This window comes from Triplophysa rosa, linkage group LG10, assembly GCF_024868665.1.
Source record: "Triplophysa rosa linkage group LG10, Trosa_1v2, whole genome shotgun sequence".
Lineage (NCBI taxonomy): Eukaryota > Metazoa > Chordata > Actinopteri > Cypriniformes > Nemacheilidae > Triplophysa > Triplophysa rosa.
In genome coordinates this window covers 17795459-17818934 of record NC_079899.1, presented here as the reverse complement: position 1 = coordinate 17818934, position 23476 = coordinate 17795459, and the positions used below count along the sequence as shown (strand labels likewise).

At 38.7% G+C, this 23476-nt stretch overlaps 1 protein-coding gene across 4 annotated transcripts in view; it reads right to left on the bottom strand.

Moving 5' to 3' along the window:
• Positions 1-613: 613 nt before the first annotated feature.
• Positions 614-23476, bottom strand: part of pdzd8 (PDZ domain containing 8) — a 32239-nt gene continuing 9376 nt past the window's right edge. Inside the window, exons 3-7 of one of the 4 annotated variants that reach the window (XM_057344699.1) lie at positions 20662-20764; positions 20046-20096; positions 18561-18632; positions 6101-6263; positions 614-5583 (exon numbers count right to left, since the gene is read on the bottom strand). In XM_057344699.1, coding sequence (XP_057200682.1) covers positions 3323-5583; positions 6101-6263; positions 18561-18632; positions 20046-20096; positions 20662-20764 — 2650 coding nt within the window. In that variant the 3' untranslated portion in view covers positions 614-3322. The remainder of the gene's footprint in view (positions 5584-6100; positions 6264-18560; positions 18633-20045; positions 20097-20661; positions 20765-23476) is intronic. The other 3 variants (XM_057344701.1, XM_057344700.1, XM_057344702.1) reach the window with 3 other exon arrangements.

Sequence of the window (23476 nt, the reverse complement as noted above, 5' to 3'; positions counted from 1 at the left end):
TTCACCCAGTAATGATTCAAGTAACGGAGTGTTGTGTATTTTTTTTATTTGTGTGTTCCAATGTCAATGTGTGCCTTCAGACTGATGTCTTTCGTTTGTGTTTAAACTAGGTTTAATTGATGGTTTTATATCCAGTGTTTCATCTGGTGGTCAGGTCTTACGTCGAGTTAAAGCTGTAAGGGTAATGAGTGTGACTGCACCAGACAATAAATGTTTAATAAGACGTACTGTTTGCCTTTCCATAATGATTTTCACAATGCAGTGAAATTAATTTTATGATCGCATGTGAAGCAAACCAAACTTTCAGGTTTATGCGATCCAGACATTGCCAGCTAACCACAATTCATGGCACTCCAATCAAGCTTTAATATGTGATATTGACTTTTACAGGTGCATATGGCTTTGCTTTACCGGTATTGACTGTTTGGAGTGGCAATCTTGTTAAAGGCTCCGCTGACTTACAGAATGCCACCTGTTCCCAATTGTTTTATATCATTGCAATATGACCATTTAGCAAGTTTATGATAATCCACTGGTAGTGGAATTAAATGTAAGGTGCATATCTGTTATAACCAAACGCCTAATTTAATTTTTATTAGAAAGACGCAAGAATTACAACTTTAAATTTCTAATAATTTATTTATCTCAAGTGCATAAGCAAATATGATATGTCAGTGCGTAAAGATCTTGCAGCAAGTTTAAAAGCTGTGCACTTTTTCAGTAGATGCCCTTAACCATAATTAAAACCCACAAACAAACAAAATCATATTTACACGAAGCAAAAACAACAACAACAAAAAGTTGAACCCACATGTTGAGCACTATATAATAGTCCAGGGAGAAAGAACAGGGTTTAAAGTGACACACTGCTAGGCTATTTACAATAGCGCTTTAAAACATGATACAGGTTCCATTACGGACATCTTTCCCAAAAAAGCTTAACCACAGTTTGCCAAGGCGGATGTGATGTTTTATATCGATTGTTTTTTACTTTTTCCACTGTGAGATAACTGGAGAAATATTTCAAGAGCATTGAATTTTGAGAAGCACAGAATATCAGCAGCAGCGACCACACTGTAATAGAATAAAAACAGCCAAAACAAACGTTGTAATTTGGTGAGCTTAACATTTAAATGTCATTCCCTTAAGTGATTCATCAGGAAAAAGACAACGCTTCCCCTCTGGTTGCAGTGGTAACAAGAACATCATATAGTAAACAATGCACAAGCAAGAATGTGAGTTAGCTTCTACACCAGCTGAATAAATGTTTTAGGAGCGTTAATGTCACCTGTCTTGACCAAAAAGCTTTAATTCATGAAGACAGATCCAGTAATGCGATTTACCCTTGACATATTGTATGTACATTGGAAACATGTGAATGATAACGGCAAGAAAGCTGCTTTTGTTTTGACCAATCAAATGAAGGTGGAAGATCATTTGAAGGGATAGTTCACCCAAAAATGAAAATTGTGTTATCATTTACTCACCCTGTATGTTTCTCTGTGTTGTGATGAACACTGAGAAAGATATTTGGAAGAATGTTAGGAATTTTTACTTCTGGGACGTTATTGACCACCATAGTAGGAAAAATGTAATGGTAGTCAAAGGTGCCCCAGAACTGTTTGTTTTCCTTAATTCTTCAAAACATCTCATTGTGTGTTCAACAGAACAAATAAATATGCAATAATTTTTTTCTTTTCTACTATGGTAGTTGATGATGTCCTAGAACTGAAAATTGCTAACACTTTTCCAAATATCTTTCTTTGTGTTCAACAGAACAAAGACATTAATGCAGGTTTGAAACAACCTGGGGGTGAGTAAATGATGACAGAATGTTCATTTTTGGGTGAACTAGCCCTTTAAGATACCTTTTTATCTTTGAAACAAACCTTTTTTTGTCTGTGGTGCCTTAAATGCAGAAATAAATGAAAATTGCCCGGCTATACATAGACAGAGGCCACAACAGACATGGGTTAGGGAAGTTTTGCGTTAGCTTTGGGAATTAAGGAATACTGTAAGTATTGACAAGTATTTTTAATGAGTGTTTTAATGCAGTTTTAGACAGTGACAACTGATGTGTTTTGAGATGTGAACGGAATAATGATAGTAAAGTGAATCGCTTGAGAGATACATTCATTAGTGCATATGTGAAATTAACTTTCAAAAGTGGGAAAATATGCCCAAAAACAAATAAGTGATACTGAAAATTTCTTTGCATCCATAAATGTTACCAAAACACAACTACAAAAATGACAATAAAAGAACAAACTAAAAATTATCTTGCTGACACATTCACACAAATCAACTGATGGAGAATAAAAAACATGCATCGGATGATGAGTATACAAATCCAAAGCAACTGGAAAAACGGCCCCATTTATGTAAATCACAGAGGATCAGAATTATTGAAATATGATGAAACAGATTGCATGTGTGCAGTTTAAATATTCCCCCCACGAGAAAGAAAAAAAGTGATGTCACGATGGCTTGGTGTGACAAATATAAATTAAATACACAAAGAATGGTCCCTAATAGTATCTTACAATAACGCCAAGATTGACTGTCCTATCAGGATTCCCTCTGAATTAAATATTTAAACATTTTTAAGATAAAATAATCAAATGAAATAACAGAATTGACTGAAAATGTAACATAAAAGGTGCTTATCACTAGAAGTTAAGAATCAATATTGGGGCAATCGGGAAATAAAATGGCATGTTCCACTTTCTGGACATCATGTTATCGGGACTACTGTTCAGGACTTAATCCTAATTTATGTACTGGAGTTTGAGGCATAGGGCTTGAAGCTCAAAACAAAATAAAACACTGTATTTCCAATTATGAATCTAACCAACAGTACAAATTCAAATGATCCAGTCTGTAGTGATGTACAAGGGTTGAATGAACAGAGATTTATACTTTATAATTTAAGCACATGATGCTTCAAGCCCCCTTTGAAGCACTTTTATGATTAAAAATGAAATGCACCTTTTAGGTAAGGCAGGTAAAACTGTTTGTTCATCAAATCCATCTATTTCTTGTAATACTGTTGAAAGTCTTCATGGTTTAGTCCTCTACAACAGTTAATAAACAAAAGATGAGAAAAATTATATTTATTTAAAAAAATTAAATAGTAAAAAAGTAAACTGACACGCATACAATGCCACACAATTCGGTTCAGTAATATTCTGGTAAATTTCCATGAATATTTATGCAAACCTCACATTCACCCGTGTGATGTTCCCAGGTCATCCTAATCTATGTCATACAGAAAAACCTGTTGTTTTTGTTTTTGAGTCTCAAGCCCCTGCCACCCTCATCTTTAATGTAACGCCTCTGCACAGATCTGCTCCTCTGAAATCTCATCCAGCATCTGAACATCAACCGGACTGCAAATGTCACTGTCGTTCACTTCCACGCCCATCAGAGCCTCCTCCAGACCTTCAGCTTTTGCCTTTGGAAAACAGTGCTGCTCGGATGGCGAGGTGCTTTCTACAGATTCTAGGTCTTCAATGCCAGCACGATAGTGAATCATGAGCAGAGTCAAAGCTTGGAGCCGTTCTCCAGACTTGGAAAGAGCGGCAGAGATAAGGGCCTTGCGTCGGGTGTCAATCGTATCTCGTTCCTCCACCATCAGTGAGTTGTTATGCTCCAACTCCTGGTCAATCTCCTGCTGCAACTTGTCCAACATAAGCTCCAGTTTCTGCGAGCGTTCATCTGTGGGGAGGCCACGGTAAAGATCTCGACCAATCTCTTTTACAGCTATGAACACGCTGTCGTCCAGCCCGCCTTCCTTGCGCACCAATTTGGAGCCACTGCTACCTGGTGGCTGTTTGGAAGGACTCGCCCCAGTGTACGTCTCTGTGTCACTGCTCTCATTGTCGGATGTGTTAGGCGTATGCTTCGGAGAAGGCTCGGCCACCACTGGTCCCATTTCTGCCACCTGTTCTGCAAGCCTTGCTTTAGGCACCTGCCTCAGATTGAGGAGCCGGGAGCTAGTGTTGATAATGTGACGCGTGAGGCCTGTGGTAGCCCGGTTGATTGTAGATTTTGCCTCAGGATCTGCTCCACGCCGGTTTGAGGCCGCTACGCAGTTAGGGTGCTCAGTTAGGCACTTCTCTTGACATTTTTTATGACAGACGTAAGAGCAAGTCATGCACTGCGAAGCAGCCTTGGTCCACACCTTCTTCTTGCAATACTCGCACCAAGTGGGATTCTGGAACTGAGTGTCTTGAAAATTGTGCCGCATCTCTCCGAACTGCATGCTGCTGTAGCTCGTCTCGTCTCGGGTAACAATGAGCACCTGCTCCCGTTCCCTTTCCCTCTCTTTAACCTCTTCTTCCTGAAGACTCCCCTCTCGCTCACGTTCCGTTGGTCCACTGGTCAAATCCGGTTCTCCATCCCCTAGGTAGATAAAGTTGAGCGTAACGTCTCCATAGCACAGTTTCTCGTTAAAACCTTTGTGAGTGCTCAAGCTGCGCAAAGCCGTACGGCTGACGCTGGCCCTTGGTTCAGGGGCACATATACGGAAGGTACTCTGGTGTTCGGCAGAAGATGTAGATAAGCATTCCAGTGCTATGTGTTCCAAGTGCAAGCTGATGTGCCCCAAACACAAGAGACTGCCAAGCTTGAAGGGGTCCTTACACCAAAGTGCTACATTAAGGAATTTATGGTTGTTTTCCACCTCAAGAACAGTTGAGGCTTTGTTCCAACGAGCACACCTGTTGCGGTACATGGTCTCAGGTGATTCCCAAAGACCCTGTTCATCTACGCTGTCCCTAGTGTTGGATGAGCTCTCTGATATCTTGTCTTTGGCTGAGTCTTGCTTGTTTGTGGCAGGAGTATTTGGGATCTCCTCGGTTGGCTCTGGGTGTTTACTCACAGGCTTCGGCTCTGGGAACTTAACAGGAGTTTTCTCTGTGGGTTTGTCCCCATTGCTAGCATTGGGCTGCGTTTTCTCTGGACTTTTTTCAACCACAGGCTCATTACATTCCACTAGGTTTTGAGTTTCCAACGAGGCTGATGTGACCTTTATATGGGGCCTAGGAGGAACAGGAGGCCGTGCAGGAGGTGGAGGAGGGGGTACTGTTGGTCTCTGTGGCTGTTCAGGTGGTTCAGCAATCTTGTGAGTTGGCGCCTTTGGTGATTCTTTAGGCTGGGGCTTGAGTGGGGATTGAAGGTTCAGTCTGCGGTTGAGAATTGGCGAGATGGAACCAAGGGGATTGGCCAGGTTGGCCACAGTCTTTTTGGGGCTTTGGTTTACAGAAAGAAGGAAATCCTCTTTAGTGTCAACATTGATTGAAGCTCCAGGTGGTTTGGACTCCACAATCAACTCTTCAAATTCAGAGTCATTGTCTCTGTTTTCAGTTATGTCCATGGTGGTTATTGGGGCTGGGTCCTCCTCATAGCCCCCGGGCTGAGGAAGATAGCTGGGCTCTTCCATGGGCCCTAGACTTTCTTGAAGTGGCCCCAAGCACCCTGTAGGCACCTGGTGCCGGACCGGCCTTTCGTACAAAACGATCACTCTCTCTCCAGCTTGTTTAAGCAGCTTCGGCACTTGAACAGAGGACGTCACTTTGACTCCTGTTCAAACATATAAATATAGACAGTATTATAATACTTGTTACTATGAATGTAAATTTACAGTAAGTGACCACAAGTAATGTCTGCGTGCACGTTTGTACAATAGTGTATTTTAATGCACCCTCAGATTAGATTGAACCAACAAAATTTGAGGTGAATATGGAAAAAAGGACAAAACACTAAATGTGTAAGGAATTTATTGGACAAAATTATTTGGAAAAAGGCAAACCACAGGGTACCAGGATTATAACATCACAGGAAATAAAGCATACAGTTTGATCAATTATTAATATTCATTGATCCTCTCTTGTGGTAATATTTTCCTAATCTTTGCACATGTGTTTTTTTGGCCAAGCTGAGCCTCAGTTGATACTCCAAACACACCAATGCAACATGTTTACACAATTTTGAATGCATCTAAATCTACTTTCATATTTTATAAAATTCTTAATTCTATGTACAACGTTGCACGTAAAGGGTAACAGGCAGTAGTAGAAAGAAACCTAGTGTGTCTGACCTCCAATAGCAATGAGACGATCTCCTTTCTGTAAATCCGCCAGGGCAGCTGGAGAATTTGGGGTGACGCTCTCTATGCTCACATGCACTGTGTCACCATCAGTAGCCGGAACATGTCTGAATGTCATTCCCACGCTGCCAGACGGTCCTTTAATCACCTCAGTCTGCAACACACAAATAAACAAAAGGAAACAATATGATCTTTGCTCGCAGATTGATACAATACTCTTAGTAGTGTAGATTGTAACACCTTTTCTTTTTACAGGTGTTTTTCCAGCATACCTGACTTCAGGTCATAAAAACATAAAGATGGATTTGACAAGACAGTAAAGTTAGGAAGTGCTTTTGTCATCTGGACATTTTACTAATTCAGAAAAACTGTCAAAGACTTTTTAAAGCTTAGCTTTTGACAACAATAGCAGTTTGTAATTTGGGCGGACAATCTACATTATGAAGTGAACAAGACAGCCTTCACTTTCTATACAAAGCTCTCTCTACCCATCACATCCTCCAATTTTCCTGGTGATAGAACAATGCTCTCTGAAACGAATGCAGGGGAGGTCTGCAATTACTGCTAATTTTACTCCAAACGTGCAAAGACGTAGCAGCTGCCATTTCTGGGTGCCTGCATCACAATATCCACCTGCAGCTCCCATGAAGCCCTTCATGAGAACAGATACAGTAGAAATGAAAATTGGAATAGAACAGGTGGGCACTAGAATAGGTGTTTTGCATTGATCGTTTATACAGTGGTTGTTGGCAAAGAAATATGGGCTGATCTTTTCATGATATTCTCCATGTCTCCACTTGGTTTTTCTTTCCATTTGTGTTGGGGGTGGGCAAGTAAGACAGGATGCAGATCCACACTGCCAAGATGGATGACTGTAATTTTGCTGCTGTCATTTGTTATAACCCTTGAGAAGGGCACTGATCGAGTTAAACATGGGATGAAGAAACAGACAATCTACTCAAGCTAGCAAGCAGAAGACTGACTTGCCCAGTTTTGACCAACGACTGTGTACAGATGCAGCCTAGTAATCCCTAGAGTTCTTAGAAAGCAACTCTCCAAAACGTTTAACTGAAAAATGTAACAAAACGAATATATTTCAGAACTAAAAGCGGGTGTTTAAAGTCATTGTATAATAGCAATATAAGCACTCTTGAGACCGCCGTTCATTTCTATACAATGGCCAAGTTGATATATTACCTGGCAATTGTAAAAAGTATACAATCAGACACAAACTAATATAAACTTAACAGAGCAAATGTATATTTTGATTTTTAGTAACAATCAATCTAACTATTTATTAATCACTGGTATCTTTTGTTTTAACACTGTTGCCATTTAATCCAAGCCATAAGCTACATCATGTACATTTCCTCACCCGTGGGCTATTGGCTTATTGCATTAATACCTCAAAATGTTTGATTAGAATATTCACTTTTTAAAATTGTAAAACGAATACTTAGAGCTTTAGGGCCAAAACTGATTGAGCTGGTTTCTGTAACATAAATATGTTAACACACCGCATTGAGACACTTACCATTTGTGCCAATACTATCTGCATTCACGTCAGTAAACTGAGACACTGAAGACAAGTTTGTTCATAATAAAATGCAGAGAAACACAAATCCTAATGACTGATTTGTTAAACTCTCTACAGGGATTATTATTTTCGAACATTACCACCCCCAAGGCACAACAACTTTCCACAGGGATTTCTCCTTTTAAATATGTCAGAGAGAGTTTGTGAGAGAAAAACAAGAGAAGAGAAGCTTCAGGCTTTTGTGAAACATAGTCTTGTTTTGTTTAACAATGTTTTTGAGAAATATTATGACATTAAAAAGAGTATTTTATAAAAGAGTATTTAAAAATCATTTTTACCACCATTCTAGAACAAACCAATGTTATGGCTTAAATAAAATAAATAAGACAACCACACAAAACAAATCATAGTTTGTTTGTGATCTAGAGTCTTTCATCTGATGTTGACCTTAAAAAGCGATAGAATTGCTGTACTTTCAAACATTAGTTTTAGATCAAAGTCTTCTGAAACAGACACATATTGTATCTCATTCTCAAAACTGGTTGGAACAACATGTGATGCAAAAACAAATGACTGGAAAAGACAGCTGACTTTTCTGTACTGGCACACCTGCTCTATTAAAACAAAGTTTGCGCAGACTATTTAAAAGTGGTAAAGCATTCATCGGCTAAACATCAAATTTGTCAACATTGAGGAGTATACTCGAAGATAGATGGCCTCTAATCGAAAAAACACATATCCACCAAAAACTAAAAGCCACCAAATGATCGACACTTCGAAACTGCATAAACAAAATCTGAACACTGAAGCGTAAAAGTAAACTTAATATCAACAAATGAATTTGGACACAAAAATATTTTTTCCACAACAAAATGATACAAGGATAAGAGAGAATAAATGAAAGAGGGAAAGATAGATTTTTCTGACACAGGAACCAAGCAGCGACATTGAGCGGCAATTACAGGCGATTTCTGTAGCCGAGCGGTGGCTAAGGGGTAATTACACAACCACAGAAGGACACAGCAGGAAGAACACACACTCAGTATGTGTTAACTGTGTTTGTGTGTGTTGAGTGCAGGTAAACGGACTGTTGTCGCTGTGACTGGTACGTGAGGATGCTGTTCATGTGTCAATTTGCTGTCTGTCTCACCTCATCACCAAGGTTGACACGCAGAGAATCAGAGAAATCAGAGAAACAGCTTTTACCTCAAACAAACACAGAAGCTCTGTGGGACATTTACAGGTCATTCCATTGATTACACACAAATGTCTGTTTTAAAACAGGCGCCATACCATTACATCCATTCAACTGGACAAAAAACTAACCTAAAAACACTGATTTAATAAACAATTGCATGTTGCATTTGGTGAACAAATCCCAAGAAAAAACTTTTAAAGTTTTATTCTGATAAGACCAAATAGGTTTTGTAATGAAAGTTTGTGTGAAACCTGTAAAAAAAACGTTTTACACAGATCATATAGTGGAATACAGACCACTTTAAAGCTCTAATCTGTAACTTTTGTGGTTACACAAAAATCCGTTTACCCAGATATTAAAATTATGTCATTATTTACCAATGCTCTTTCAAACCTTTAAGACTTTCTAACTTCTGCAGAACACATAAGAAGATATTTTGAAGAATGCTGATAACGAACAACAGCAGTACCCATTCACTTCCATTGTATGGACACAAAATGCACACAATGCAAGTGAACGGGTACCGCTGTTGTTCGGTTGCTACAAACCCGATTCCAAAAAAGTTGGGACACTGTACAAATTGTGAATAAAAAAGGAATGCAATAATTTACGAATCTCATAAACTTATATTTTATTCACAATAGAATATAGATAACATATCAAATGTTGAAAGTGAGACATTTTGAAATGTCATGCCAAATATTGGCTCATTTTGGATTTCATGAGAGCTACACATTCCAAAAAAGTTGGGACAGGTAGCAATAAGAGGCCGGAAAAGTTAAATGTACATATAAGGAACAGCTGGAGGACCAATTTGCAACTTATTAGGTCAATTGGCAACATGATTGGGTATAAAAAGAGCCTCTCAGAGTGGCAGTGTCTCTCAGAAGTCAAGATGGGCAGAGGATCACCAATTCCCCCAATGCTGCGGCGAAAAATAGTGGAGCAATATCAGAAAGGAGTTTCTCAGAGAAAAATTGCAAAGAGTTTGAAGTTATCATCATCTACAGTGCATAATATCATCCAAAGATTCAGAGAATCTGGAACAATCTCTGTGCGTAAGGGTCAAGGCCGGAAAACCATACTGGATGCCCGTGATCTTCGGGCCCTTAGACGGCACTGCATCACATACAGGAATGCTACTGTAATGGAAATCACAACATGGGCTCAGGAATACTTCCAGAAAACATTGTCGGTGAACACAATCCACCGTGCCATTCGCCGTTGCCGGCTAAAACTCTATAGGTCAAAAAAGAAGCCATATCTAAACATGATCCAGAAGCGCAGGCGTTTTCTCTGGGCCAAGGCTCATTTAAAATGGACTGTGGCAAAGTGGAAAACTGTTCTGTGGTCAGACGAATCAAAATGTGAAGTTCTTTTTGGAAAACTGGGACGCCATGTCATCCGGACTAAAGAGGACAAGGACAACCCAAGTTGTTATCAGCGCTCAGTTCAGAAGCCTGCATCTCTGATGGTATGGGGTTGCATGAGTGCGTGTGGCATGGGCAGCTTACACATCTGGAAAGGCACCATCAATGCTGAAAGGTATATCCAAGTTCTAGAACAACATATGCTCCCATCCAGACGTCGTCTCTTTCAGGGAAGACCTTGCATTTTCCAACATGACAATGCCAGACCACATACTGCATCAATTACAACATCATGGCTGCGTAGAAGAAGGATCCGGGTACTGAAATGGCCAGCCTGCAGTCCAGATCTTTCACCCATAGAAAACATTTGGCGCATCATAAAGAGGAAGATGCGACAAAGAAGACCTAAGACAGTCGAGCAACTAGAAGCCTGTATTAGACAAGAATGGGACAACATTCCTATTCCTAAACTTGAGCAACTTGTCTCCTCAGTCCCCAGACGTTTGCAGACTGTTATAAAAAGAAGAGGGGATGCCACACAGTGGTAAACATGGCCTTGTCCCAACTTTTTTGTTATGTGTTGTTTTCATGAAATTTAAAATTATCTTATTTTTTTCTTTATATTTTATATTTTCTCATTTTTAACATTTGATATGTTATCTATGTTGTATTCTGAATAAAATATTGAAATTTGAAACTTCCACATCATTGCATTCTGTTTTTATTCACAATTTGTACAGTGTCCCAACTTTCTTGGAATCGGGTTTGTACATTCTTCAAAATATCGTTTGTGTTCTGCAGAAGAAAAAGTCATACAGGTTTGAAATCACAGGAGGAGTCATTTTCAGAACTGAATTTTCATTTTTGGGTGAACTATTCCTTTAAGAAAGTTAAGAAGGAAGTCAATGGAGGCCAATGTTGTCTGGTTACCAACAACAACCAAAATATCTTCATTTAAGTCCTGCAAAAGAAAGTCAGCCAAATCTTACCCCAATTTTCAGATTGCAGGTTTGAATGAAGCAAAAACTGCAGTGGAATTGAATACAACAAAAAATATACAACAGTATGCTTGGTCACCCTAACGCTGCCTTCTGGACGCATACAGCCCATCAAACCGTATTGGGCACTCAAAGAGAAAGACAGATGGGTGAAGAACAGCTCAGATAAAACAAACATGTCACAAAACATCAGTTCTACTCACTCACATCAAAACCAATTGTATGTCTATGAAAAAGTTAAATGAAGACTTTTGCAGGGGGTGAGGTCTTACATGAGAGTGTCAATAAATGCATACAGGTTTGTAGGTGGAATAGATCATGTGCGTGTGCTGGCAGATGTGGTTACATGCGCCTGTGGGATCGTTGACAGATGCCTATTGAAGGTATCGTGCAGAATGGACAGTTGCCTTGTGTGTACACCTGTTGCTGGAGGAGTGACTGCGCTCAGGCAAACCACCCACTCTTTATCTCTCTCTCCCTCTCTCTACTTCTATCATTCTTTGTATTCTTTCTATTCACTCACGATTCCGCTTCCTCCATCTCTTCTTCCCATAACCTTTCACAGAAGCTGGCTTATATAAATCTTCTCTCATCCAAGGGAAACTCTCATCACCTAGGTACATTGCAATTTTAAGCCACACATTTGTGTTTATTTGAGGTACATAAAAAACCTTGAAAATAAAATAATGTATCTTAACTACAAAATTTAAAGTGAAAGCTAAGGGACTTCTATATTTGTAACATTTTACAATTGCAAAGCATTCAACCTTTTTGCCTCTTTTTTTTCATTTTTCAAGGCTTTCCAACTCGTTTTCTTCATAACATTGTAACTCAATTTAAAATTTTCAACAACAAATTTCTAACACAAGAGTTCCTGAACTGCAACTGACTTTGTGACATTCAGGTTTAAAAAAGAGGCTGGGATGTGACACAAATGATCGACAAACCACTGTCCTTAAGGCAAAGCAAAACCCCGACTGAATCAGCGATTATCCAGATCACACCTGTGGCTTCCAGATCAAACATACAGCAGTCCAGAGGCCGTGCCAATGCAAACACACGCGCCACGGATGACGGTGTGATGAAAAACAGGATCAACAATGACGGAGCAGCAGGTTTATTGTGCGTTTATGTTGAGTGAAGAAGTCGTTCGGTAAAGAGGTCCATCGTCAAACAATGATCTAACAGCACACTGGAAATGTAATTCGGCTTGATGCGTTTCAATGGCTGACTTAGAGCAAACAGTAAGGACCGAGGCAGCAGCCTTGAGCAACGTCATGATCCATATAGATGCATGAATTCGACTGTCAGTAAAAGTAAGCGTGGGGCTTTTACATTTATATATTTGGCTACTTTTGTATAGTATAGAATATAGTATAGAAACAGGATCATGGCACAAATAAAAATATACTGCTATGCTATGGCAACTGGCATCATAAGCTATTAATATCTATAATACATGTCTGGAATGCTTTCCATAGTTTATGAAAACAGAAGTATTATAAATTCTATTTTCTTGGTTAGAGCTGATCAAGAGCACAATGCCTGAGTTCAGTTACCGGATGTACTAGTGAGAGCTGTCAGAGCAATGGTCAGTAATCGAATCATCTGGCACATGTCAGAGAGATTAGTGTTAGGGTATAGGGTAGCAGTCCCCGCAAGGCAGGCACGCACACACATGCACACACACGCACACATACACACACACACACGCACACGCACAGAGCCCATATGAAAGCTCTAGCGATGAACTATTTCAAAGGGAGGTGTGGAAAAAAAGGTAATGGAGATTTGAAGGGGAGAGGCTTAGATTGATTAGTTAAAACATATGGGTGGAAAATTTTGGGAGCATTCTGTGTAAATAAATTATACCACATGTAACGTTTAAAGATAACAGGTTATAACAAATCTGATCCTGGTTTCTAGAACTGGTTGAAAAGTTCTAATTTCATTTTTTGTCAATTCATTTTTTTAGTATATGCCTGTTAAGCATAAATGACAGTATGCACGCAAGCTGGCATAGACTTAAAAAAAACATATTAGAGCATAACCTGATGATTTATGTTATTCTAGCGTGATTTGACAATGTGCCAAATGGCATGTTGTGGGCTTGTGTGATGAATGCAAGGAAATCTAAATTTTTCTAACACAGTCATAGTCATTGATATTGGATTCATTTCCTAATTATTTTAGGTTGCTTCATTGTATAATTTTAATAGCAATAAAAAAGACATACGTTTATAACTGACATGTGTAAAGGGGCCTCAACGATTTATTATCCTCATACAACAAAACCAGATTCACACATTCTCCAAAAAAACATTTACGCTAATTTCTTCCATCACTAATGGTGTTAAATATTAAACAATGCTCTCCTGAGAAATTCAGTTTGATGAAAACTCCTGTCAATTTCAAACAGTATCTCAAAACCTGTGACAGCCGAAGGAGGAAGGAAATGAGAAATTAAGCAGGGTGCGTTGCTGTGGATTATTGCGTGTTGTATTAAATTGTCTGGTTTGAGTCACGTGCGGCATAATAACTGATGGCGTGGTGAAATATTGTCAACACTGCCCTTTTCTAACACTCATCTAATTCAATCACTTGATCCTCTTTTCCCATTTCATCCATCCTCCATTCCATCCAAATTAGCCAAACACTCGGTCACATCATAGTTACATGACATCAGAAGACATGGTGTGATATTTTCCAAAAGCTACTTTTTTGTACAGTCTCAAAGTTTTGAGTCTTGAGCAAAAACTAAATGTCACAAAAACTTCAAGCACAACCACACACCGTTTAAAGCACAAACACACACTTATGTTAAAAAATAAAACCTAAGCTGTTGTTTTTTTAGGAAGAAATCCACAATCATAAGTGCAGCAAGTTTCACTAATTGTTTCTCATTTTCTGTTCACAGACGAACGTATTCTAGGAAACACTCTCATTTGCACTTGTTCAAAGCTGAGATGAATGCAGTCGCGTTGAATTTTCATGTCGCCGCTACGTTTTGTAATAGGAAGGTACTTTCAGAGAGCGCCGCACAATAGGGAGGGTTGTTATGCCGACGGGGACATTCAAAAAGACAAGACCCTTCTCATCCCTCATTTGCAATCGTTCATAGGGGCATGAGCGTTCTTTAACATGCGTCCGAGCCGGCTCCGTTTTTAGCGCCTTCATTGTTATTCACGCGCTCGAGATCTGTCCGCTCATCTGCGCGGATCCGCCCCCAGTTTAACCCCCGAGCGCACGAGAGGTAAGGTACAACAGACTGCACGAAAGATGGAGAGGAAAATGAAGAGTCTGTCCTATCTGCACTCAAAGGCCATCCAACACACGTTCTTATCACACTGGCATTTTATTTGTCATTTTTATTCCTTTTGCGTACTTAAAAGTGGAGTTTGAAATGTTCCCATTCCAGGCAATCGGCAGCTGTCTGACGCAGTCAGAAGATTCATGGCTTTATAACTCTCTACAGTATTCAACAGGTGACATTTTACTTCAAGAGCGATCGACTCGGAATGAAGTGCAGACTATTGAAATGCCTGTTCCGATGACTTCAAGCAATTAATCGTCATTCTGTGCCTAAAACGAAATGTTCAGTGAAAAAAGCAGAGACCAGTCAAAAATCTATATGCAAATGTCACGTGCTTCATTATTATAGCTGCGTGTACAATAGGATAACATTGTTGCTGGTTTTGTATTAAAACTACTTCAAACGTCAAGCAAAATCATACACTGCAGGCTATGTAAAGCCAGCAATTTTTCAATTTCTGTCAAAAAAAAATAATTTCCCCTGTTCGTCAATGCTTTTTTAGTATGAATGCCAATTAGTAGAATAACTGTGTTGTGTTTACCACATAAAATACTGTATCAGTCAGTTTAGGGGCAGTCGTGGCCTAATGGTTAGAGAGTGGGACTCGTGACCAGAAGGTTGCCGGATCGATTCTCAGGGCCGGCAGGTAACGACTGAGGTGCCCTTGAGCAAGGCACCTTACCTACACTTGCTCCCCGGGCACTGCAGTGATAGCTGCCCACTGCTCCGGGTGTACGTGTGTTCACTACTTGCTGTGAGTGAGTTCACTACTCTCTGGATGAGTAAAAAGCAGAGGTCACATTTCGGGTATGGGTCACCATATCTGACTAACTTCACTTTCACTTCACTTTAGGTACATTTCTATAGTATTTTATGTGAGGCTATAATGTTAAGACCTCAGTAGCGCTGCTCCTGATCTCTGTCTTTTGCCGTATCTCATTCTCTTCAATCCATTTAGTGTCCGGCCGAGCAGAGACCAACAATAAACTACCTAAAAATGAGATTTAGCTGCAATATACTTCAGCCAGCATCAAATCGTAACGGCATCGAGAAAAAGCAGCTGGCCTGTCAGTACAAGCAGCCATCGACTAAAAATAACTGCGGGCAATACATACATCATAACAAAGTTTAAGTCACTCAGTCCTGACCACATACACTTAGCTGGGATCAAGAATCAATCGCCTAAATATGAAACTACACAACTGGTTAAAGAAATCGACAAAAGACCAACATTCTTTCATTTGTCTGTTATTCATGAAAAATTATCAGAGAATTTTCATTTTTAAGTAAACCAACCCTTAAAGATCAACAGGTACTTTGTGTCCGTGAAACGTGTTATGCTTGTATATGTTTCAACTACAAATCCATGAAACTGACGAGCATACTAAAAATTATACTGGTAATTTCAGCATGTTATGACATTCCTGTCATTTGTGGTGACGTGCCACATCTTTCAAAATCTGTTGAAACTCCGTTTGCACATGTACATGCGTCACACTGTACCAACCGATCCTTCTTTTTCATTGCTGTGGGTGGAGCTAGCAGGAGATATGAGATTTATTTGGTGATGGGTCCTTATAATGGAAATTTGTGTTTGTGACGTTAAAAGAGCATTAGGAATGAAAGTTGTAATGTACAGGTAATAAGGCCATCACACGTTCCATCATGCACAGGGACGCCTGTTAAATCAGTCGGATCATTGTCATCGACACACACTGCAAAATCAATTGGAAATACATACCGGCCAAACAACCTGGGAAACCATTCTAAATTTAAAGAGCCAATTTGAAACACACAAACGTTCACTCAAACTACTAAACTCAGAATGCCACACCCTAAAAATCGCAATAATGCCAATATAAATGCTGGCGACTCGTATGAGACAGTGATAAGACTAGTCATTATGAGAGATGTCTTTATCTGAATAAGCTCAGATGAATAGGACCTGTACTGATATCCTGAGAAAGCAGGTATACAGAGGGATATTTGTCTCTGGTTTAAATTAAATCTCACTGGGAAAATAGACATGCACAAATACGGGAGATGTGCAAGCCACACACAACAAACTGAGAGCAAAATTAATATCTGAAATTATATATATATACACACAATATATAGCTAGCTAAATTAATATCGCTGCTGTCCTTCTGAAACCATATTTCGTGTTTTTTTTGTGATGAATCATTATTATTAGTCACCCTTTATGTTTGTCATTGCATGGGATTCGGAAATATTGAACCAATAAATGGTACTGAAAAGTGCTTGTTAACTTTGATAACGCAGTATTTAATCATTTAAGTACAGTGTTTTTTCCATTTCCAAAAACAGTGAATTTGGACATCCAAGGTTTCAGAAGGACAGTGACGATATAAAAGGACTATCAATATAAAACAGACAGGACAAACAGACAGTAAAGATAGAGCGCATATTAATTCATATCCTAAAGAGAGAAAAAAATAAAACGGATGAAAGTAACTAAATTTACTAAAACGATGAGAGGCAACATGTTTTAAACAATGCCACGACCTTATAAACAACAGTGACGGAAGGAGCCCATTTACAAAGCTAGATTCTCACAACACACACTCACACATGTCCATGCAAACACAGTACATATGCCCCCTGCAGTGCACTGTAGTGGTGTTTTCATTGTAAGGGGTCTCACACAGACTGCATGTTAAAGACGTTATTCTCACAGTTATCTATAAGTGCACCTGAAATAACAACAGCACGAAGAAATAAATGATAAAGAGTAAATTAAATAGTAGAGCAAAAGCCTCTGTGTGAATGAACAGAAATAAAAAAACTTTGCCCATATGAGCACATTCACACACATGTCCTAGCTGACCAGATCGAGATGTTAATAAAAGGTTGTAAACTTTTACATCAGAGAATATGGGCAAATCAACTAAAACACACATCATTTTACTGTACTATTAAAAAGAACCTACTGTACAACAACACTGAATTAAGTTATTCATTATTCATTCAAGTTTTAAGGCAATTATAAATTATTACCATTCAATGATGTGTATACGCATCACTACGCTTCCCGCACTTATTAACCAATGAACTCATTACTTTCAAATAGGGATGCACGATAAATTATCGGCCATATCGGTATTTTTAATGTTATCGGTATAGCTGATAAATCATAAATCATTTCCTCTGGTTAAACTTCTTCAGCTGCACGCTGTTCACAGTTAAAAAACAGTACAGAACTGTCTTTCTGTCGTGATCATTCACTTACAATTAGCAAAACATTGTTGATGTAGGTACAGTATCTAGATATATGAAAGTGTAAATTATAGGAAGAAAAGCATATTGATCAAAGCAGATTGCTGCCTGAATGCTTTCTGTCTTGAGACCTCTTAGACTTGTGGCTATTGAGAACACTTTTCTGGGTTGCTCTGGAAGAAAATCTATCATTTGTTCATTAAATAAAAGTTATACCAGAAAAGTTTAAAGAATCTTCAACTAGTGTAAAGTAGGCTTGGTTCACGATTTTTAGCGAAAAAAGCAAACTAATGGTTACCTTTTTTCTTCAGTCAATGTTTTCAAATAAAATCCTTTGCCCAGTTTTTGCCTTTTGTATCAGTCTCAGAAAAGTTTAGAATAATATTTAGATACTGTATATCGGCCAATATATCTGCTATCGGCTTCCAATTTTAAGGAATTATCGGTTATCGTTATCTGCCAAAATTTACATATCGGTGCATCCTTACTTCCAAACATTTGTCAGTACAGGATTTTTTAAAATAAATTATTAATATATCTTTTTTAAATATGAGTCTATAGATTACATACAAAAAGAGAAATTTGTATCTGATAAATAAATAGAGCCCAATTTAAAAAATTGTATATTTGCTCCAACAATGTATTTTTATTTATTAAAAATTGCATATCAGTGTTTAAAATTCTCTCTCCGCAAAGACGTTCTTGTCTCCTCATGAGAAGATACCCATTTCTCAGGCATATATCCCAACCTGACCCCAGATCAGTGTTTGAGACAAGCATCTCTAGCTAACCACATACATTGAAGAGGGCTGGAAATGGGCATCGGTAGGTGTGTGACGGCTGGGCGATGCAGGTCGATGGAGAGAACGACTGGAACAGCAGGAGATAAGAACAAATGAAAAGACCACAGAGGCTCAGTATCACTTCGTTATTACTGATAACAGTGCTAGACTTCTGCTCCAGAGGCACAGACCATGAAAACATGCTAAGGCTCAATCCACCAGCCTGCATACAAATCCCTTCTGTGTATACCACACGTGCAAAGCATGCTTCTTGCACTTACAAAAAAGTACCATGGTATTACCATATTTAGTATTGGTCACGGTACCATAGTACGATGATGTTCCATAGTTATATCATGGCATTTGGAAGCATAATCCAAATTTTAAAAACACATTTCAAGAACGAATCTAAACGCATCCAATTAAGGTAAAGTGAAATTGTGTTTTTACTCTGGTACTATGGTATTACCATCTGATACCATATTTGTACCATGGTACCTGTTTGCATACAAATGTTGCACAGTGCTAGAATGTAAAAATGTACAATATGAGATTTGCCCAGAGAGAGATCCGATAGAGCAAGGAAGAAAGACAATAACAAGAGAGAGAGAAGGAGAAAGAGACAATGACCTTTTCCAGATGATATCAGTACTAATCCTGTGTTTGAATCCCTGCAGAGGTCCTTGTATCTGAGAGTCTGGGAGAAGCTGATAAATGTAAGGAACATACGCACAGTGGCCAATGTGCATACTCATGCACAATTTCATACTTTAGACAGACATGCCTGCACGTGTGCACATTCATATGTCTATTCACAGTCAAGCAAACACGTGCGCAAGCATGCACGCACACACACTTTGCAACTTGATTTAACCCAACACCGTGTGACTGGTTAATGCCATATATGTGATCTCTTAAAACCATAAAGCACACAAACACATGCGGTGTTACTGTAGTGCTGACACATGCCTGTTGCAATGATCAGATCACACAAACATTGTCTATAGAGTCTATAGTCACAGATACGAGAAGAAAATGTTTCTTTAGCTTCAGCTGCTCATTACTAATGCTATTATTATTATACTATATACTTGCTTCTGAGGCAAAGATGAATACGTATTTTAAGACTCAGGTGGTATGAAAATCATTGTCTAACACTGTCTGATTTTTAAGTATATAAATGAAGAGTCCATTTGCAAAAACGGATCAAAAAATTAAAAATCGTGTTTTTTATAAAACAATCAATAATAAGTAATATCAATCAAACTGCAGTTGGGTTGTTGTGATTAAGTAATAATAACTCAAAATACGGCTAACCAACGCAATAAAACTAATTAAAAAAAAAAAATTAAAATGGAGTAATATGTTTTTGCAAATAAACTTTTCTAATATAGCCAATACATCTCTGATATACAGAAGCCTCTGGTATTTTGTCTTGCTTTGCAAAACCTGTAATGATCAAACAGGTTGTGAGATAAATAGAAAATGGTGATGCATAAACCTTTGGTGAGAAAAAATGTGAAGCTATACTCCATTCATCCTCTGTCTGTTGCTGGAGAGTTGAGGAAAGGAAAAGAGAGGAGAGGGGAAGATACCAAATAAAATGACTAAAAGAGAGCAATTAAAGTTGACATTCTCTAGCAACTTAACATTGACTGTTTTTCGAAGTTGTTGCTCTCTTGTAGGCAGAAAAGAAGATGTTGCAAATATTCATTTGCTTAATTTGAACGTTTATAGGATGTCTTTCCTCCGACAGCAAGACAACATGACATTTCTAACAGGAAGAAATAGATTATAGATTTTTTAACCCAAAGCAATTCGCGAAGTTGTTCATTTTGATGGACAAGCAACAAAACAAGCAGCGACACAAAAAACTCCACACACAGATTTTATTGTGTAAAGCTATAAAGTACTCTCGACAATGTAAATTACTTGCATAGATAAAACATTATCAACACCAAAACAAAGACAACCTTGCATATTACTGTGTCATTCATTTCTACACAGCTCTCACTCTACTTTATGTGTGCTCACTAATTTATTAATGTGTACCATAAAAGCATGTAGATGTGCATGAAACTCAGAAGTACACATGCAGCAGGGCGTGTAGAATGTACCTCTTTGATGGAGCTCCGGGTTTTTTCTCTCCACTCGCTGGCACTGAGCTCTATGGTGCAGTGAACATATGTCTCCCTTTCGTATGAGCCCAGGATAAATAACCTGCACAGGGAAAAACATTTTGTACATATTGAGCAAAATGTGTTATAAATGTACAAGTGATAATGTAACACTATTTGAATTGGCTTTTGAGGGATAGTTCACCCAAAAATAACCCTGTGATCATTTATTCACCCCACGTAGTTAAAAACCTGAATATGACCTGTATTTATCTGAAGATATTTTCTGAAAATATTTTCAGAAATGTCTAAGTGGTTCTATACAATGTAAGTCAATGGGTGGAATGTTGTCGGGTTACCAATGTTCTTCAAAATATTTTCGTGTTCTGCAGAAGAAAGTAAGTCATACAGGATTGGAGTGACATGAGGGTGAGTAAATATTGAAAGAATTTTTGGGTGACATGTCCCCTTTAAACCTGGTGAAGATCCAATTGGTTCAAACAAACCTACATAAAGCTACTGCTGCCATCTGCTGGTTACCACAGCAAATAGCCAATACAAAAAGATGTACATCCAGGTTTCAAGCATTCCACATAAACCCCATTCACATAGACCGCTGATCCCAGAATATTGTCCAAAAATTGCCAGAGTGCCTTCTGTGTCAACGTACAAACCCGATTCCAAAAAAGTTGGGACACTGTACAAATTGTGAATAAAAACAGAATGCAATGATGTGGAAGTTTCAAATTTCAATATTTTATTCAGAATACAACATAGATGACATGTCAAATGTTTAAACTGAGAGAATGTATCATTTTAAGGGAAAAATAAGTTGATTTTAAATTTCATGGCATCAACACATCTCAAAAAAGTTGGGACAAGGCCATGTTTACCACTGTGTGGCATCCCCTCTTCTTTTTATAACAGTCTGCAAACGTCTGGGGACTGAGGAGACAAGTTGCTCAAGTTTAGGAATAGGAATGTTGTCCCATTCTTGTCTAATACAGGCTTCTAGTTGCTCGACTGTCTTAGGTCTTCTTTGTCGCATCTTCCTCTTTATGATGCACCAAATGTTTTCTATGGGTGAAAGATCTGGACTGCAGGCTGGCCATTTCAGTACCCGGATCCTTCTTCTATGCAGCCATGATGTTGTAATTGATGCAGTATGTGGTCTGGCATTGTCATGTTGGAAAATGCAAGGTCTTCCCTGAAAGAGACGACGTCTGGATGGGAGCATATGTTGTTCTAGAACTTGGATATACCTTTCAGCATTGATGGTGCCTTTCCAGATGTGTAAGCTGCCCATGCCACACGCACTCATGCAACCCCATACCATCAGAGATGCAGGCTTCTGAACTGAGCTCTGATATCAACTTGGGTTGTCCTTGTCCTCTTTAGTCCGGATGACATGGCGTCCCAGTTTTCCAAAAAGAACTTCATATTTTGATTCGTCTGACCACAGAACAGTTTTCCACTTTGCCACAGTCCATTTTAAATGAGCCTTGGCCCAGAGAAAACGCCTGCGCTTCTGGATCATGTTTAGATATGGCTTCTTTTTTGACCTATAGAGTTTTAGCCGGCAACGGCGAATGGCACGGTGGATTGTGTTCACCGACAATGTTTTCTGGAAGTATTCCTGAGCCCATGTTGTGATTTCCATTACAGTAGCATTCCTGTATGTGATGCAGTGCCGTCTAAGGGCCCGAAGATCATGGGCATCCAGTATGGTTTTCCGGCCTTGACCCTTACGCACAGAGATTGTTCCAGATTCTCTGAATCTTTGGATGATATTATGCACTGTAGATGATGATAACTTCAAACTCTTTGCAATTTTTCTCTGAGAAACTCCTTTCTGATATTGCTCCACTATTTTTCGCCGCAGCATTGGGGGAATTGGTGATCCTCTGCTCATCTTGACTTCTGAGAGACACTGCCACTCTGAGAGGCTCTTTTTATACCCAATCATGTTTCCAATTGACCTAATAAGTTGCAAATTGGTCCTCCAGCTGTTCCTTATATGTACATTTAACTTTTCCGGCCTCTTATTGCTACCTGTCCCAACTTTTTTGGAATGTGTAGCTCTCATGAAATCCAAAATGAGCCAATATTTGACATGACATTTCAAAATGTCTCACTTTCATCATTTGATATGTTATCTATATTCTATTGTGAATAAAATATAAGTTTATGAGATTCGTAAATTATTACATTCCTTTTTTATTCACAATTTGTACAATGTCCCAACTTTTTTGGAATCGGGTTTGTAAATGCATCCCGGATTGATTCGAAAAGTCAAATCAAAAATATGAAAAAATGATGGTATGGTATGAATAGAATCAAGGTACAGTATGGTATGAATAAGTCTTAAAGGTCCAGTCAGTGAAATCTAGTGGCAAGGTTGTGAATTGCAACCTACCGCTCACTCCACCCCTCCCGTTCGAAACACTACGAGGGGTGGGACCGGCAGTGTATGTAGATAGAAACAGCTCATTCTAAGCTAATAAAAACATAACGCTTCATTGTGTAAGTTCTTTATACACCTCTGAAGACATAGTTATGTAAATTATATTGCATTTCTGTCAATAGATCCTCCAAAAAATTACACACTGGACCTTTAAAATGTACAAAGAAAAAACATAAGATAAACAAAAAAACAGCTCAAGCATGACTAGATCACACTTTTGGGTGTGTTGATGAAGAACCTGACACCTTACACATAATAAAAAAGCACTAAACATACCCTCCATTCGTACATCATTTCTAATTATAAACACTTATTCATAGTCCACTGTGGCCCTCTAGTGGTGGAAGCACC